Source organism: Anomaloglossus baeobatrachus, chromosome 5, assembly GCF_048569485.1.
Source record: "Anomaloglossus baeobatrachus isolate aAnoBae1 chromosome 5, aAnoBae1.hap1, whole genome shotgun sequence".
NCBI lineage: Eukaryota > Metazoa > Chordata > Amphibia > Anura > Aromobatidae > Anomaloglossus > Anomaloglossus baeobatrachus.
Window position 1 is genome coordinate 25000715 of NC_134357.1, and position 19597 is coordinate 25020311.

General features: G+C 53.9%; 1 protein-coding gene across 3 annotated transcripts in view; it reads left to right on the forward strand.

The window, feature by feature from the left end:
- Positions 1 to 19597, forward strand: part of NCAPD2 (non-SMC condensin I complex subunit D2) — a 164067-nt gene that overhangs the window by 44520 nt on the left and 99950 nt on the right. For all 3 annotated transcript variants that reach the window (XM_075348321.1, XM_075348320.1, XM_075348322.1), the window contains exon 8: positions 1204 to 1327. In XM_075348321.1, coding sequence (XP_075204436.1) covers positions 1204 to 1327 — 124 coding nt within the window. The remainder of the gene's footprint in view (positions 1 to 1203; positions 1328 to 19597) is intronic.

Here is a 19597-nt window from a genome sequence, read left to right on the forward strand (position 1 = left end):
GCTGGCCAGCGTAAAGGGTCACAGGCTTCCAAATCAACCCTGGCTCGGTGGATCAAGGAGCCAATTATCGAAGCTTACCGTTCGGCTGGGCTTCCGGTTCCCTCAGGGCTGAAGGCCCATTCTACCAGAGTTGTGGGCGCGTCCTGGGCTTTGAGGCACCAGGCTACGGCTCAGCAGGTGTGTCAGGCGGCTACCTGGTCGAGCCTGCACACTTTCACGAAGCACTATCAGGTGCATACCTATGCTTCGGCAGATGCCAGCCTAGGTAGGCGAGTCCTTCAGGCGGCGGTTGCCCACCTGTAGGAAGAGGCCGTTTTACGGCTCTCTTACGAGGTATTATTTTACCCACCCAGGGACTGCTTTTGGACGTCCCAATTGTCTGGGTCTCCCAATAGAGCGACAAAGAAGGGAATTTTGTTTACTTACCGTAAATTCCTTTTCTTCTAGCTCTAATTGGGAGACCCAGCACCCGCCCCTGTTTTTTTGTGTACACATGTTGTTCATGTTGAATGGTTTCAGTTCTCCGATATTCCTTCGGATTGAAGTTACTTTAAACCAGTTTATAATTCTTTTTCCTCCTTCTTGCTTTTGCACCAAAACTGAGGAGCCCGTGGGAGCACGGGGGGTGTATAGGCAGAAGGGGAGGGGCTTTACACTTTTAGTGTAATACTTTGTGCGGCCTCCGGAGGCATAGCCTATACACCCAATTGTCTGGGTCTCCCAATTAGAGCTAGAAGAAAAGGAATTTACGGTAAGTAAACAAAATTCCCTTCTTTAAAATTCCATGGTTAGGACTCCATTAAAAGGGAATCAGATGACGACGCATTGCGGATCTAACACATCCTTACTCATATATCAAATGTTGATCCTCCTGGCATTGGCTTTAACTGAAGTCAAAGTATTTGTTGCTTTTCATGATTCGAGTAGAATTGAAGCAAATCGACTCTCTTGACAGTCCTGCTGCCAGTAATCTGTGCCCATCGAATGGGAGCTCTGAGAGCCCCAACGGGCACCTGCAGCTCTTTATTATTCACCCTGAAGCCAGGACACAAGTCAGTGATGGCCATGCCAGGCCGGCTAGTAAAAATAAAACACCCCCATGCATACAAGGTGGCAGGGGACAGTTTTTGAGGTGTGACAGACACTCATTACTGATCGGGTCCTGCAAATCCATTGGCACCATCTCACGTCTTTTGTCTTTAGGTGTCAGCGTGAAGGTTATCCAGCTTCTGCAGCACTTTGACCATCTGGCTCCAGTACTTGTCCACGCTGTGACGCTTTGGGCAACAGAATATGGAATGAAATCTTTGGTGGGTGAGATCATGAGGTGAGCAGCTCCACTTATGGGCGACCTTTGTTACTTTAACAATGTCTGTATCCGGTACTTAAAGGGAACCTGTCAGGTATAATATGTACCCAGATACACGAGCAGTTCTGGGTGCATATTGCTAATCCCTGCCTAACCCCCCCTGTATCTGGTAGCATAGATAAAAGGATCTTTAGAAAAAATATTTCTAAAGATCCCATATGATATGCTAATGAAGCCAGCAACTAGTTGCAAGGTTGTTACTTGCCTTGGCTAGTCGGCCCCCTTAGCATGTTAGTATGCCCCTGTGGATGTGCTAACATTCTAATGAACGCGCAGCGACAGAGGATTGTGGCGCTCCCCTCTCTGCTGCCATCGCGTTCGACTCCTGGATTTCGGTCACTGCGCATGATCCCGAACTTTCGGTCATGTGCACTATGAAGCCGGGTGTACGAGTGCTGGCTTCCGTGTGAATGACCGAAAGTCCGGGATCATGTGCAGTGACCGAAATCCAGGAGTGGGACACGATGGTAACAGATGTGAGCACGACCATCCTCTAACACATTCATTAGCATATTAGCACACTCAGAGTGTTGAAAAGGTTAGTTTGCCAAAGAAAACATTGAGTCTAAAGAGAAGTGAAACATTCTCTGAACCCAATGAGCAAGATTTTCTTATTGGATCTAAGGCCGTGGACAGTTTGTCACGACCCATAAACACTGAAGTCAGCCACAGACTCTGGACTATAAAACCAGGAGTTGCAAGCAGAATGGGTGGGGAGGTTTCTGATACTTTAAAGTTGGGCAAATTTATCACATACCAGGTGCCATGGACAAGTCTCAATATATTAAAATACTATGAGGTCATGTTGCCTTATACTGAAGAAGAAATGCCCTTGAAAATGGGTGTCTGGAGCTGGACTACAATCCCAAACACACCAGCAAGTGGGCAACATCCTAGTTCCAGACCAACAAGATTGGCATAAAGCGGCCGGCCCAATCCTCCGACCTCAATCTGATTTGAGAATTTGTGGAGAGACATCAAAAAATGCTGTTTCTTTATCGTTCCTATGGGAGACCCAGACATTGGGTGTATAGCTTCTGCCTCCGGAGGACACACAAAGTACTACACTAAAAAGTGTCGCTCCTCCCTCTGAGCCTATACACCCCCTGGAGAACCAGATCTAGCCAGTTTATCGCTTTGTGTTCAGGAGGCACACATCCACACATGCATTCTCATCTGATTTTTCATTTTTGGAAAGAGTTTGAAGAAAAGCGGGTCCAAACCTGGACTCCCGGCATGTCCCTTCTCACCCCACTGTGTCGGCGGTGCTGTTAAGGTTGATTCCAAGGCTGGAGCCTTACATGCCGCGCTCCTTCACCATCCCTCGGGCTCTGGCTTGAAGTGGGAGCCAGCACGGTCCTCCATGCTTTGCAGGAGACCGGTCTCCATCCGCAGCCCTTCAGGATCCTGCTGGACGGAGCACTCATCCCCAGGGACTTGGAACCCTGCGTCTCAGCAAGCTAAGTACCTGAGACGTGTGTATATATGGGGGTCCCTTGTACTTTATTATGGTGGGAGAGTGTGCTGAGTGAGTTTTCTGACATTTCCGGCCGGTTCTCTGGCTGTCGCCTGAGAACCGCGCCGATGGTGCCTGCGCGCCGGCCGCATTGCTCAAATTTGGGCCCCGGCTTCGCCGGAGGCCTACTTTCGATTTTCACTGCCCTCGCATGTCAATCATGCAGAGGGACAGTGCGGCTCCGCCCAGCGGCCGTTCGGCACAGGGGAGGGACACTCCTCTCTGGGTACATGTCCCCTCCTCTGTAAATCTCCTTGGCCCTCCAGATCCCGCTCTCAGAGCTGGTCCCGCCCCCTCTCCTCGCTCCGGCGCCATTTTATCAGCGTTTTTCTCTGTGATCAGCGCTGGCTGCAGCATCCCTGCTAAGCTGATTGGGGGTCCGGCTGTGGGATCTGGAGGGCACACAAACCTCCGGTTGTGGACCTTCTTATATACTCTCTGGGGGTCATTCTGGCTCAGAGCCCCCACTCCAGCAGCATGTCTTACACAAGGAGCAAGGCTGTACTCAGTATGCACTGCATGTAAGCTCGTGCTGCCTGAACCGAGCACATATCCACATTGTGATGCCTGCTCTAACCTGACAATGCCTCAGCCTGGAATCGCACCCACAGTGGTCCCTCCGGCTGCTCCGGCTCCGGTGGCTGAACCCCCGGCTTGGGTAGAATCCTTATCTAGGTCAATCTCCCAGTCTTTTGCCGACTCCATGGGACAGCTGTGCCGGACTTTGCTGAACATGTATCAGCCCCCTTCAGAGGGTGCCTCTGCTGCTAGGGCTCTCTCAGCGGAGCTCACAGAGGATTCTTCATCTGGTCCCAGACCCCGTCCCCCTAAGAGGAGACGTAGGGCTCCCTCCCCTTCTTCGTCCCGCGGCTCTGTTTCAGAAGCTGACTCGCGGGACGAGGAGGATGCCTTGACAGGGGGCTCGGAGGCTACCTCCATGTGCCCCATTGATCTGTCCGAAAGTGACTCAGATGTTAGTGATTTGATTGCGTCCATTAATTCGGTTCTGGACCTCAATCCACCAGTATCAGAGGAGCAACCCTCTCTGGCAGAAAAGCACCAGTTTACCTTGCCTAAGAGGACAAAGAGTGTGTTCTTTAACCACTCCATTTTTCAGGCTGCTGTGACCAAGCCCAGGGCCTGTCCTGACAAACGCTTCCCAAAGCGTGGTTCTGATGACCGTTTTCTTCAGCGCTCTATTGGGAGACCCAGACGACTGGGGTATAGCTACTGCCCTCTGGAGGCCACACAAAGCACTACATTAAAAGTGCAAGGCCCCTCCCCCTCTGGCTATACCCCCCCGTGGTATCACGGGTTCTCCAGTTTTAGCTTTGTGTGCGAAGGAGGTCAGACATTCCATGCATAGCTCCACAGATTTTAGTCAGCAGTAGCTGCTGACTGTTTCGGATGGAAGAAAAGAGGACACATATAGTGTCCCCAGCATGCTCCCTTCTCACCCCTGGATGGTGTTGTAAGGTTGAGGTACCTATTGCTGGTACAGGGCTGGAGCCTGACATGCTGTTTTCCTTCCACATCCCCTGGTAGGGCTCTGTGGAAGTGGGATCCTGCCGGCCTCTCAGCTCTGATGCCGGGCTCCATCCACAGACCCATTAGAACCTGATGGAGACGGAGCAGGAGTACGATCAGGGACAGGCCCTGCATCATACAGGTACTCTGTGTCCCCGGCAGGCACAGACACACTCCGGGCTGGCTGGGTGTTGTAGTGCGCCGGGGACCGCAACGTGGAGTTGGTGTCCCTACAGATTACTGGGGGACTTTTTTGTGTATGGGAACGCAGCGCCGACCCCCTCTGGATCGGGCGGCGCTGCTGTGACTTGTGGTGCGCCGGGGATCCGCCGTCCGCGCTTTTACGGCGGCGGCGGTTATAAATTTAGTCCCCGGCTTTTTGGGCCTAGGACGCCGGCAGCTCCGATTCGTTCCCGCCCCCACCCTGTCATTCAGGGTAGGGGAGAGACGCTGTTCGCTAGCAGCGACGAGGGCTGGAGCCTGATTTACATGCTCCAGCCCTCTCACTTGGCACAGAGGGAAGCAGGCTTCCCGCTCTTGGCCAGGAACGCCCAGGGCCCGCCCCCCTTCCTCTCTCGAGATGCCGGCAGCCATTACATGCATGCCTGGCTGGAGGAAGGACGCAAGGCTCTGGGAGACCTGGACTAGGGGCTATCTGGCGAACACACACCCGCTTTTTTAAGCGGGCGGTAAGCGATTTGTCTGTGCTGGTCCCTCTAGTGCCTCACAGTGTATCGGTGTACTGTGTACAGATATATAGATATTGTATTTCTTGCACTGTGAGGTTGCTTCTGGCTGCATATCCCAGATCGCTCTGTGGAAGCAGCAACATGTCATCCTCAAAACGCAAGGCGGCCAAGGCAAAAAGGGCTGTGTATACTGCGTGTGCTGCATGTGGGGCTAATCTACCAGCAGGCTCCGATGACGCCCATTGTGTGCAATGCTCCGACCCGGTGCTGCTTCGCCAGCCGGAGTCAGGAGAGGTAGCGACCCAGGCTGAGACGCTTGTCAGTTCTGCCCCGGTGACAGGGACAGACTTTGCAGTTTTTGCAGATAATATGTCTGTGTCTATGGCAAAAATCCTTGAAACCTTGCAATCTATGCATGGGGCTCAGTCTCTGGGCAAGGCGAGGCCTCTGTCCTCAGGTCCCCCTTACTTGGAATGTATCCAGCCCACAGGGGGGTCCCCGGCTTCACAGGCCGAGGATTATGACTCAGATGATGGCCCCAGCCACCCTAAGCGAGCTCGCTGGGAAAGACCCTCGACGTCTTCACACTGCTCAGGGTCTCAGCGCAATCAGTCTCCCTGTGATGTGTCTGATGAGAGTGATCAGGAATCCACTCCTGGAACCCCTCTCAACCTGGATACCCCGGATGGGGATGCCATGGTAAACGACCTTATCTCAGCCATCAATAGGCTGTTGGATATTTCTCCCCCAGCCCCTTCAGCAGAAGAGGCGGCTGCGGAGCAGGAGAAGTTTCGTTTCCTCTATCCCAAGCGTAAATTGAGTGCTTTCTTGGATCACTCTGACTTCAGAGAATCAATCCAGAAGCACGACGCTCACCCAGAAAGGCGTTTCTCTAAACGATCTAAAGATACGCGTTTCCCTTTCCCCCCTGAGGTGGTCAAGCGCTGGACACAGTGTCCAAAGGTAGACCCCCCGATTTCCAAACTTGCAGCTAGATCCATAGTTGCAGTGGAGGATGGCGCTTCACTTAAAGATGCCAATGACAGACAGATGGACCTTTGGTTAAAATCTGTCTATGAAGCTATCGGCGCGTCGTTTGCTCCGGCATTCGCAGCCGTATGGGCACTCCAGGCTATTTCAGCTGGCTTAGCAAAAGTGGATGCTATCATGCATCCAGCAGTGCCGCAAGTGGCGCACCTTACCACGCAGATGTCGGCGTTTGCGTCTTACGCTATCAATGCGGTCCTAGAATCTACCAGTCGCACCTCAATGGCGTCCGCCAATTCGGTAGTTTTGCGCAGAGCCTTGTGGTTAAAGGACTGGAAAGCAGATGCTGGTTCCAAAAAATGTTTAACCAGTTTGCCTTTGTCTAGAGAGAGACTGTTTGGCGAGCCATTGGCTGACATCATTAAGCAGTCCAAGGGTAAAGACTCCTCTTTACCACAACCCAGAACATCCAAACCTCAGCAGAAAAAGTGGCAGCAGAGGTTTCAGTCCTTTCGAGGTTCGGGCAAGACACCATTTACCTCGTCCAAAGGGACTCAGAGGACGCAAAGAAACTCAGATTCGTGGCGGACTCACACACGCCCCAAGAAAGCAAATGGAGGTACCGCTTCCAAAGCGGCTACCTCATGACTTCCAGCCCCCCCCCTCCGCATCGCCGGTCGGGGGCAGGCTCTCCCGCTTTTCCGGCATTTGGATGTCACAGGTCAAAGACCGGTGGGTGACGGACATTTTGTCTCGCGGGTACAGAATCGAGTTCAATTCTCGTCCTCCAGCTCGGTTCTTCAGAACCTCCCCACATCCAGACCGAGCAGATGCTCTGCTGCAGGCGGTGGATTCCCTAAAAGCGGAAGGAGTGGTGATCCCAGTCCCTCCTCAGGAACAAGGGCAAGGGTTTTACTCCAATCTCTTTGTGGTTCCAAAAAAGGACGGCTCGTTCCGTCCTGTTCTGGACCTAAAACGGCTCAACAAACATGTGCACGCCAGGAGGTTCCGGATGGAAACCCTCCGCTCTGTCATTGCCTCAATGTCCAGAGGAGACTTCCTTGCCTCAATAGACATCAAAGATGCTTATCTCCACGTGCCAATTGCTACAGAACATCAACGTTTTCTACGTTTTGTGATAGGAGACGACCATTTTCAGTTCGTAGCTCTTCCGTTTGGTCTGGCGACAGCCCCACGGGTCTTCACCAAGGTCATGGCGGCGGTGGTAGCAGTCTTGCACTCTCAGGGACACTCGGTGATCCCTTACCTAGACGACTTATTGGTCAAAGCTCCCTCTCAGGAGGCATGTCAGCACAGCCTGAATGCTACGCTGGAGACTCTACAGTCTTTCGGATGGATCATCAACTTTCCAAAGTCGATCCTGTCACCGACTCAGTCACTAACGTATCTTGGCATGGAGTTTCATTCTCTAGCAGCGATAGTGAAGCTGCCGCTGAACAAGCAGCGGTCACTACAGACAGGGGTGCAATCTCTCCTGCAGGGCCAGTTGCATCCCTTGCGGCGTCTCATGCATTTCCTAGGGAAGATGGTGGCAGCCATGGAAGCAGTTCCCTTTGCGCAGTTTCATCTGCGCCCACTTCAATGGGACATTCTCCGCCAATGGGACGGGAAGTCAACGTCCCTGGACAGGAAAGTCTCGCTTTCCCAGACGGCCAAGGACTCTCTACAATGGTGGCTCCTTCCCACCTCATTATCTCAGGGAAGATCCTTCCTGCCCCCATCCTGGGCAGTAGTTACGACAGATGCGAGTCTGTCGGGGTGGGGAGCAGTGTTTCTCCACCACAGGGCTCAGGGGACGTGGACTCCGCAGGAGTCCACCCTTCAGATCAATGTTCTGGAAATCAGAGCAGTGTATCTTGCCCTACTAGCCTTCCAGCAGTGGCTGGAAGGAAAGCAGATCCGAATCCAATCGGACAACTCCACAGCGGTGGCATACATCAACCACCAAGGAGGGACGCGCAGTCGGCAAGCCTTCCAAGAAGTCCGGCGCATTCTAATGTGGGTGGAGGACAGAGCATCCACCATATCCGCGGTTCACATCCCAGGCGTAGAAAACTGGGAAGCAGACTTCCTCAGTCGCCAGGGCATGGACGCAGGGGAATGGTCCCTTCACCCGGACGTGTTTCAGGAAATCTGTCGCCGCTGGGGTGTGCCGGACGTCGACCTAATGGCATCCCGGCACAACAACAAGGTCCCGGCATTCATGGCGAGGTCGCGCGATCAAAGAGCTCTGGCGGCAGACGCCTTGGTTCAAGATTGGTCGCAGTTTCAGCTCCCTTACGTGTTTCCGCCTCTGGCGCTCTTGCCCAGAGTGCTACGCAAGATCAGATCCGAGTGCAGCCGCATCATACTCGTCGCTCCAAACTGGCCGAGGAGGTCGTGGTATCCGGATCTGTGGCATCTCACGATCGGTCGACCGTGGTCACTGCCAGACCGACCAGACTTACTGTCCCAAGGGCCGTTTTTCCATCAGAATTCTGCGGCCCTGAACCTGACTGTGTGGCCATTGAGTCATGGATCCTAGCATCTGCAGGATTATCTCAAGGAGTGGTTGCCACAATGAGACAAGCTAGAAAGTCGAATTCTGCTAAGATCTACCACAGGACGTGGAAGATTTTCTTATCCTGGTGCTCTACTCAGGGAGTGTCTCCCTGGCCATTTGCATTACCCAAGTTTCTTTCCTTCCTGCAATCGGGGTTAGAAAAGGGCTTGTCGCTCAGCTCCCTTAAAGGGCAAGTTTCGGCACTATCCGTGTTTTTTCAGAAGCGTCTAGCACGTCTTCCTAAGGTGCGCACGTTCCTGCAGGGGGTCTGTCATATTGTGCCCCCGTACAAGCGACCGTTAGATCCATGGGATCTGAACAGGGTACTAGTTGCTCTCCAGAAGCCGCCCTTCGAGCCTCTGAAGGAAGTTTCCTTTTCTCGGCTGTCGCAGAAAGTGGCGTTTCTTGTTGCGATCACATCGCTTCGGCGAGTGTCTGAGCTGGCAGCTCTGTCATCCAAGGCTCCCTTCCTGGTGTTCCACCAGGACAAGGTTGTGCTGCGCCCTATTCCGGAGTTTCTTCCTAAGGTCGTATCCTCTTTTCATCTTAATCAGGATATCTCCTTGCCTTCGTTTTGTCCTCATCCGGTTCACCGGTATGAAAAGGACTTACGTTTGCTAGATCTGGTGAGGGCACTCAGAATCTACATTTCCCGCACGGCGCCCATACGCCGTGCCGATGCACTTTTTGTCCTTGTCGCTGGTCCGCGCAAGGGGTTGCAGGCTTCTAAAGCCACCCTGGCTCGATGGATCAAAGAACCAATTCTAGAGGCCTACCGTTCTGCGGGGCTTCCGGTTCCTTCAGGGCTAAAAGCCCACTCAACCAGAGCCGTGGGTGCGTCCTGGGCATTACGTCACCAGGCTTCGGCTCAACAGGTGTGCCAGGCAGCTACCTGGTCCAGTCTGCACACTTTCACCAAGCATTATCAGGTGCATACCTATGCTTCGGCGGATGCCAGCTTAGGTAGAAGAGTCCTGCAGGCGGCAGTGACACCCCCGTAGGGGAGGGCTGTTTTGCAGCTCTAACATGAGGTATTTATTTACCCACCCAGGGACAGCTTTTGGACGTCCCAATCGTCTGGGTCTCCCAATAGAGCGCTGAAGAAGAAGGGAATTTTGTTACTTACCGTAAATTCCTTTTCTTCTAGCTCTTATTGGGAGACCCAGCACCCGCCCTGTTGTCCTTCGGGATGTTTTTTTGTTGTTTGCGGGTACACATGTTGTTCATGTTGAACGGTTTTTCAGTTCTCCGATGTTATTCGGAGTTAATTTGTTTAAACCAGTTAATGGCTTCCTCCTTCTTGCTTTGGCACTAAAACTGGAGAACCCGTGATACCACGGGGGGGTATAGCCAGAGGGGGAGGGGCCTTGCACTTTTAATGTAGTGCTTTGTGTGGCCTCCAGAGGGCAGTAGCTATACCCCAGTCGTCTGGGTCTCCCAATAAGAGCTAGAAGAAAAGGAATTTACGGTAAGTAACAAAATTCCCTTCTTCCTTTTCCACCTGAGGTGGTCAAGGAGTGGGCTCATTCACCAAAGGTAGACCCCCCGGTGTCTAGACTCTCAGCCCGGACCGTTGTATCTGTGGCTGATGGCACCTCTCTTAAGGATTCCACTGACTGCCAGGTTGACCTTCTGGCCAAATCTGTATATGAGGCGGCAGGGGCCTCGTTCTCCCCATCTTTTGCAGCAGTGTGGGCTCTCAAGGCCATCTCTGCTTCTCTAGAGGAGATGCATTCCCTCACCAGGGACTCTATGCCCGAAATGGTTGCCTTAACTTCCCAAGCTTCCGCTTTTTCATCCTACGCCATGTCTGCCATGCTGGAGGCTTCTCCCCGCACTGCGGTGGCTTCGGCTAATTCCCTCGCTATCCGCAGGATCTTGTGGCTTCGAGAGTGGAAGGCAGATGCTTCCTCAAAGAAGTACCTTGCTGGGCTCCCTTTTGCTGGGTCCCGGCTGTTCGGTGAACAGCTGGATGAAATTATTAAGGAAGCTACTGGCGGGAAGAGTACTTCCATGCCACAAACCAAAACCAGGAAACCTGTCCAGGGTAGGAACCAGTCGACGTTTCGTTCCTTTCGTTCCTCCAATTGGTCGTCCTCTAAGCCCTCGGCCTCGTCCACTAACGCAGCCAAGGACCAAAAATCCAACTGGCGCCCAAAAGCGCGTCCACAGAAGACCGCAGGAGCTGCTGCCACTAAGGCAGCCTCCTCTTGACTATCTGGCCGCGCCAGCAACGTCCTTAGTCGGTGGCAGGCTCTCCCACTTTGGCGACGCTTGGTTTCAACACGTCTCCGATCAGTGGGTGAGAGACATCATATCTCACGGCTACAGGATAGAATTCTCTTCCAGCCCGCCAAACAGATTTTTTCTGTCAACTCCCCCTTGTTCCAGGGCCGCCGCCTTCTTGCAGGCCGTGGCATCCTTGCAGGCCAACGGAGTAATTGTGCCGGTTCCCGCCCAGGAACGGTTCAGAGGTTTCTACTCAAATCTCTTCCTAGTTCCCAAGAAGGACGGTTCCTTCCGGCCCATCCTGGATCTCAGGCTTCTCAACAAGCATGTTCAGGTGCGGCATTTTCGCATGGAATCTCTGCGGTCGGTCATTGCCTCAATGACTCAAGGGGATTTCCTGGCATCCATAGACATCAGAGATGCCTATCTGCATGTGCCAATTGAAGTTTCACACCAGCGTTGGCTACGTTTTGCAATCGGAGAGGAACGTTTCCAATTCGTGGCTCTCCCCTTTTGGGTTAGCCACGGCCCCTCGGGTATTCACCAAGGTCATGGCAGCAGTGATTGCGGTTCTGTACCTCCAGGGGTTGGCAGTGATTCCTTACCTGGACGACCTTCTAGTCAAGGCTTCATCCAGCGCAGACTGTCAGCGGAGTGTCTCGCTCACTCTCGCCACTCTAGCCCAATTCGGGTGGCTGGTCAATCTTCCCAAATCCACTCTGACTCCGACTCAGAGTCTCACGTACCTGGGGATGCAGTTCGAGACTCTGCCGGCACTTGTGAAGTTGCCCTTAGTCAAACAGCAGTCTCTCCGGCTAGCGGTGCGCTCTCTGCTGAGGCCCCGCCGTTATTCCCTCAGGCGTCTGATGCAGGTGCTGGGTCAGATGGTGGCGTCAATGGAGGCTGTTCCCTTTGCCCAGTTCCATCTGCGCCCTCTGCAGCTGGACATTCTCCGCTGTTGGGACAAGCGGCCTTCCTCCTTGCACAGGTTAGTGGCTCTGTCGCCACAGACCAGGAGCTCTCTTCAGTGGTGGCTTCGGCCCCTCTCTCTGTCTCAGGGACGCTCCTTCCTGGCTCTGTCCTGGGTGATCCTCACCACGGATGCCAGTCTATCCGGCTGGGGAGCGGTATGTCTCCACCACCGAACACAGGGCACTTGGACTCCGTCCGAGTCGGCCCTCTCTATCAATGTGCTGGAGACCAGAGCCGTGCTCCTGGCTCTCCTAGCTTTTCACCACCTATTGGCGGGCAAGCACATCCGAGTCCAGTCAGACAACGCGACAGCGGTTGCCTACATCAATCACCAGGGCGGGACACGCAGCCGCCTGGCAATGTTGGAGGTACAACGTATCCTTCAATGGACGGAGGACTCCAAGTCCACCATATCCGCAGTCCACATCCCAGGCGTGGAAAACTGGGAGGCAGATTATCTCAGCCGTCAAACCGTGGACAGTGGCGAGTGGTCCCTGCATCCGGCAGTGTTTCAGTCGATCTGCCGCAAGTGGGGCACTCCGGACGTGGACCTAATGGCATCCCGTCACAACAACAAGGTTCCGGTTTACGTGGCTCGCTCCCACGATCCTCAGGCCTTCGCCGCAGACGCTCTGGTTCAAGACTGGTCCCAGTTTCGTCTGTCCTACGTGTTTCCCCCTCTAGCTCTCTTGCCCAGAGTCCTGCGCAAGATCAGAATGGAGGGCCGTCGGGTCATCCTCATTGCCCCGGACTGGCCCAGGCGGGCTTGGTACCCAGACCTGCTCCATCTGTCCGTAGAGATGCCGTGGCATCTACCGGACCGTCCAGACCTTCTCTCACAAGGTCCATTTTTCCGCCAGAATTCTGCGGCTCTCAGATTGACAGCGTGGCTCTTGAGTCTTGGATCTTGACGGCTTCTGGTATTCCTCCTGAGGTCATTTCCACTATGACTCGGGCCCGGAAGTCTTCCTCGGCAAAAATCTATCACAGGACTTGGAAAATGTTCCTGTCCTGGTGTCACTCTTCCGGCCATCCTCCTTGGCCATTCTCTTTGCCGACCCTTCTGTCCTTTCTACAGTCCGGTCTGCAGCTAGGACTGTCCCTCAATTCTCTCAAGGGACAAGTTTCGGCTCTGTCTGTGCTGTTCCAGCGGCGTCTCGCCCGGCTGGCTCAGGTCCGCACCTTCATGCAAGGTGCGTCTCACATCATTCCGCCTTATCGGCGGCCCTTGGATCCCTGGGACCTCAATTTGGTCCTCTCATGTTTGCAGAAACCCCCCTTTGAGCCTCTTAGGGAGGTTTCTTTGTTTCGTCTTTCACAGAAAGTGGTCTTTCTGGTGGCCATAACTTCCCTCAGAGTCTCTGACTTGGCTGCGCTCTCTTCGGAGTCACCTTTTCTTCAGCGCTCTATTGGGAGACCCAGACGATTGACGATTAGGGGTATAGCTACTGCCCTCCGGAGGCCACACAAAGCACTACACTAAAAAGTGCAAGGCCCCTCCCCTTCTGGCTATACCCCCCCGTGGTATCACGGGTTCTCCAGTTTTCAAGCTTTGTGCGAAGGAGGTCAGACATCCACGCATAGCTCCACAGATTTTAGTCAGCAGTAGCTGCTGACTATTTCGGATGGAAGAAAAGAGGGCCCATATAGGGCCCCCAGCATGCTCCCTTCTCACCCGTGGATGGTGTTGTAAGGTTGAGGTACCTATTGCTGGTACAGGGGCTGGAGCCCCACATGCTGTTTTCCTTCCACATCCCCTTGTAGGGCTCTGTGGAAGTGGGATCCTGCCGGCCTCTAAGCTCTGACGCCGGGCTCCGTCCACAGACCCAGTTGAACCTGATGGATATGGAGCAGGAGTACATTCAGGGACAAGGCCCTGCATCATACAGGTACTCTGTGTCCCCGGCAGGCACAGACACACTCCGGGCTGGCTGGGTGTTGTAGTGCGCCGGGGACCGTAACGTTGGAGTTAGTGTTCCTACAGTTTACTGGGGGACTTTGTGTTGTGGGAACGCAGCGCCGACCCCCACTGGACCGGGCGGCGCTGCTGTGACTTGTGGTGCGCCAGGGACACGCCGACCGCGCTTTTACGGCGGCGGCGTTTATAAATCCAGTCCCCGGCTTTTTGCGGCCTAGCTCCGCTTCGTTCCCGCCCCCACCCTGTCAATCAGGGTAGGGGAGAGACGCTGTTTCGCAGCAGCGACGAGGGCTGGAGCCTGATTTACATGCTCCAGCCCTCTCACTAGGCACAGAGGGAAGCAGGCTTCCCGCTCTTAGTCAGGAACGCCCAGGGCCCGCCCCCCCTCCTCTCCCAGGACGCCGGCAGCCATTACATGCAGTCTGGCTGGAGGAAGGACGCAAGGCTCTGGGAGACCTGGACTAGGGGGCTTTTGGAGAACACACACCCGCTCTTAAGCGGGCGGTAAGCGGCATTTCAGCTGGCCCCTCTAGTGCCTCAGTGTGTATTGGTGTACTGTGTCACCAGATATATATATATTTAGTTATTTCTTGCACTGTAAGGTCGCTTCCTGGCTAGACCCCAGATCGCTCTGAGGAGGCAGCAACATGTCATCCACAAAACGCAAGGCTGCCAAGGCTAGGGCTGTGTACACTGCGTGTGCTGCATGTGGGGCTGCTCTACCAGCAGGTTCCAAAGACCCCCATTGTGTGCAATGCTCAGATCCGGTGCTGCTTCGCCAGCCGGAGTCCGGAGGGGTAGTGACCCAGGCTGAGACGCTTGTAAGTCCTGCCCCGGTGTCAGGGACAGACTTTGCAGTTTTTGCTGATGGAATGTCTGTGACTATGGCAAAGATCCTTGAAACTTTGCAATCCATGTCTGGGGCTCAGTCTATGGACACGGCGAGGTCTCTGTCCTCTAATCCCCCTCAGTTGGAATTAGTCCAGACTGCAAGGGGGTCCCCGGCTTCCCAGGCTGAGTATTATGACTCAGATGATAGCCCCAGCCACCCTAAGCGAGCTCGCTGGGAAAGACCCTCAACGTCATCACACTGCTCAGGGTCTCAGCGCAATCAGTCGCCCTGTGATGCGTCTGAAGAGAGTGATCAGGAGTCTTATCCTGGAACCCCTCTCAATCTGGATACCCCGGATGGGGACGCTATGGTAAACGATCTTATCTCAGCCATCAATAGACTGTTGGATATTTCTCCCCCATCTCCTTCTGCAGAGGAGGCAGCTGCAGAGCAGGAGAAGTTTCGTTTCCTCTATCCCAAGCGTAAATTGAGTGCTTTCTTGGATCACTCTGACTTCAGAGAATCAATCCAGAAACACGACGCTCATCCAGAAAGGCGTTTCTCTAAACGTTCTAAGGATACACGTTTTCCTTTCCCCCCTGAGGTGGTCAAGCGCTGGACCCAGTGTCCAAAAGTAGACCCCCCGATTTCCAAACTTGCAGCTAGATCCATAGTGGCAGTGGAGGATGGCGCTTCACTTAAGGATGCCAATGACAGACAGATGGACCTTTGGTTAAAATCTGTCTATGAAGCTATCGGCGCGTCGTTTGCTCCAGCATTCGCAGCCGTATGGGCACTCCAAGCTATTTCAGCTGGTTTAGCAAAAGTGGATGCTATCATACATCCAGCGGCGCCGCAAGTGGCGTCCCTTACCTCGCAGATGTCTGCGTTTGCGTCTTACGCTATCAATGCGGTCCTAGAATCTACCAGCCGCACCTCAATGGCGGCCGCCAATTCGGTAGTTTTGCGCAGAGCCTTGTGGTTAAAGGACTGGAAAGCAGATGCTGGTTCCAAAAAATGTTTAACCAGCTTGCCTTTATCTAGAGATAGACTGTTTGGCGAGCCATTGGCTGACATCATTAAACAGTCCAAGGGTAAAGACTCTTCCTTACCCCAGCCCAGATCAAGCAAACCTCAGCAGAAAAAATGGCAGCAGAGGTTTCAGTCCTTTCGAGGTTCGGGCAAGACACAATTCTCCTCGTCCAAAGGGACTCAGAGGACGCAAAGAGTCTCAGATTCCTGGCGGGCTCACGCACGCCCCAAGAAAGCAAATGGAGGAACCGCTTCCAAAGCGGCTACCTCATGACTTCCAGCCCCCCCCCTCCGCATCTCCGGTTGGGGGCAGGCTCTCCCACTTTTCCGACATTTGGACGTCACAGGTCAAAGACCGGTGGGTGACAAACATTTTGTCTCGCGGGTACAGAATCGAGTTCAGTTCTCGTCCTCCAGCTCGGTTCTTCAGAACCTCCCCACATCCAGACCGAGCAGATGCCCTGCTGCAGGCGGTGGACTCCCTAAGAGCGGAAGGAGTAGTGGTTCCTGTACCGCCTCAGGAACAAGGGCGAGGGTTTTACTCCAATCTCTTTGTGGTTCCAAAAAAGGACGGCTCGTTCCGTCCTGTTCTGGATCTAAAGCTGCTCAACAAACATGTGCACGCCAGACGGTTCCGGATGGAAACCCTCCGCTCTGTCGTTGCCTCAATGTCTCAAGGAGACTTCCTTGCCTCAATAGACATCAAAGATGCTTATCTCCACGTGCCAATTGCTACAGAACATCAACGTTTTCTACGTTTTGTGATAGGAAACGACCATCTTCAGTTCGTAGCTCTGCCATTCGGTCTGGCGACAGCCCCCCGGGTCTTCACCAAGGTCATGGCGGCGGTGGTAGCAGTCTTGCACTCTCAGGGACACTCGGTGATCCCTTACCTAGACGATCTACTTGTCAAGGCACCCTCTCAAGAGGCATGCCAACTCAGTCTACATGCTACGCTGGAGACTCTACAGACGTTCGGATGGATCATCAACTTTCCAAAGTCGAATCTGTCACCGTCACAGTCGCTAACGTATCTTGGAATGGAGTTTCATACTCGAGCAGCGAGAGTGAAGCTTCCGCTGAACAAGCAGCGGTCCCTACAGACAGGGGTGCAATCCCTCCTTCAAGGCCAGTCGCACCCCTTACGGCGCCTCATGCACTTCCTCGGGAAGATGGTGGCAGCCATGGAAGCAGTTCCCTTTGCGCAGTTTCATCTGCGCCCACTTCAATGGGACATTCTCCGCCAATGGGACGGGAAGTCAACGTCCCTGGACAGGAAAGTCTCTCTTTCCCAGACGGCCAAGGACTCTCTACAATGGTGGCTCCTTCCCACCTCATTGTCTCAGGGAAGATCCTTCCTGCCCCCATCCTGGGCAGTGGTCACGACAGATGCGAGTCTGTCAGGGTGGGGAGCAGTGTTTCTCCACCACAGGGCCCAGGGGACGTGGACTCCGCAGGAGTCCACCCTTCAGATCAATGTTCTGGAAATCAGGGCAGTGTATCTTGCCCTACTGGCCTTCCAACAGTGGCTGGAAGGAAAGCAGATCCGAATCCAGTCGGACAACTCCACAGCGGTGGCATACATCAATCACCAAGGAGGGACGCGCAGTCGGCAAGCATTCCAAGAAGTCCGGCGCATTCTAATGTGGGTGGAGGACACAGCCTCCACCATATCCGCGGTTCACATCCCAGGCGTAGAAAATTGGGAAGCAGACTTCCTCAGTCGCCAGGGCATGGACGCAGGGGAGTGGTCCCTTCACCCGGACGTGTTTCAGGAAATCTGTCGCCGATGGGGAGTGCCGGACGTCGACCTAATGGCGTCCCGGCACAACAACAAGGTTCCGGCATTCATGGCGAGGTCGCGCGATCAAAGAGCTCTGGCGGCAGACGCATTAGTTCAAGATTGGTCGCAGTTTCGGCTCCCATACGTCTTCCCACCTCTGGCACTCTTGCCCAGAGTGTTACGCAAGATCAGATCCGATTGCAGCCGCGTCATACTCGTCGCCCCAGACTGGCCGAGGAGATCGTGGTATCCGGATCTGTGGCATCTCACGGTCGGTCGACCGTGGTCACTGCCAGACCGACCAGACTTACTGTCCCAAGGGCCGTTTTTCCATCAGAATTCTGCGGCCCTGAACCTGACTGTGTGGCCATTGAGTCCTGGATCCTAGCGTCTGCAGGATTATCTCAAGGAGTCGTAGCCACAATGAGACAAGCTAGGAAGTCAACGTCTGCTAAGATCTACCACAGAACGTGGAAGATTTTCTTATCCTGGTGCTCTGCACAGAGAGTATCCCCTTGGCCATTTGCATTGCCTACCTTTCTTTCCTTCCTGCAATCGGGGTTGGAAAAGGGCTTGTCGCTCAGCTCCCTTAAAGGGCAAGTCTCGGCACTATCCGTGTTTTTTCAGAAGCGTCTAGCACGTCTTCCTAAGGTGCGCACGTTCCTGCAGGGGGTCTGTCATATTGTGCCCCCGTACAGGCGGCCGTTAGATCCATGGGATCTGAACAGGGTACTAGTTGCTCTCCAGAAGCCGCCTTTCGAGCCTCTGAAGGAAGTTTCCTTTTCTCGCCTGTCACAGAAAGTGGCGTTTCTTGTTGCGATCACATCGCTTCGGCGAGTGTCGGAGCTGGCAGCTCTGTCATCCAAGGCTCCCTTCCTGGTGTTCCACCAGGACAAGGTAGTGCTGCGCCCCATTCCGGAGTTTCTCCCTAAGGTCGTATCCTCGTTTCATCTTAATCAGGATATATCCTTGCCTTCCTTTTGTCCTCATCCGGTTCACCGGTATGAAAAGGACTTACGTTTGCTAGATCTGGTGAGAGCACTCAGAATCTACATTTCCCGCACGGCGCCCATGCGCCGTTCCGATGCACTTTTTGTCCTTGTCGCTGGTCCGCGCAAGGGGTTGCAGGCTTCTAAAGCCACCCTGGCTCGATGGATCAAAGAACCAATTCTAGAGGCTTACCGTTCTGCGGGGCTTCCGGTTCCTTCAGGGCTAAAAGCCCACTCAACCAGAGCCGTGGGTGCGTCCTGGGCATTACGACACCAGGCTTCGGCTCAACAAGTGTGCCAGGCAGCTACCTGGTCGAGTCTGCACACTTTCACCAAGCATTATCAGGTGCATACCTATGCTTCGGCGGATGCCAGCTTAGGTAGAAGAGTCCTGCAGGCGGCAGTGACACCCCCGTAGGGGAGGGCTGTTTTGCAGCTCTAACATGAGGTATCTCTTTACCCACCCAGGGACAGCTTTTGGACGTCCCAATCGTCTGGGTCTCCCAATAGAGCGCTGAAGAAGAAGGGAATTTTGTTACTTACCGTAAATTCCTTTTCTTCTAGCTCTTATTGGGAGACCCAGCACCCGCCCTGTTGTCCTTCGGGATTTTTTTGTTGTTTGCGGGTACACATGTTGTTCATGTTGAACGGTTTTTCAGTTCTCCGACGTTATTCGGAGTTAATTTGTTTAAACCAGTTATTGGCTTCCTCCTTCTTGCTTTGGCACTAAAACTGGAGAACCCGTGATGTGGGGCTCCAGCCCCTGTACCAGCAATAGGTACCTCAACCTTACAACACCATCCACGGGTGAGAAGGGAGCATGCTGGGGGCCCTATATGGGCCCTCTTTTCTTCCATCCGAAATAGTCAGCAGCTACTGCTGACTAAAATCTGTGGAGCTATGCGTGGATGTCTGACCTCCTTCGCACAAAGCTTGAAAACTGGAGAACCCGTGATACCACGGGGGGGTATAGCCAGAAGGGGAGGGGCCTTGCACTTTTTAGTGTAGTGCTTTGTGTGGCCTCCGGAGGGCAGTAGCTATACCCCTAATCGTCAATCGTCTGGGTCTCCCAATAAGAGCTAGAAGAAAAGGAATTTACGGTAAGTAACAAAATTCCCTTCTTTTTGGTTTTTCACCAAGACAAGGTGGTTCTCCGTCCGACTCCGGACTTTCTCCCTAAGGTGGTCTCTC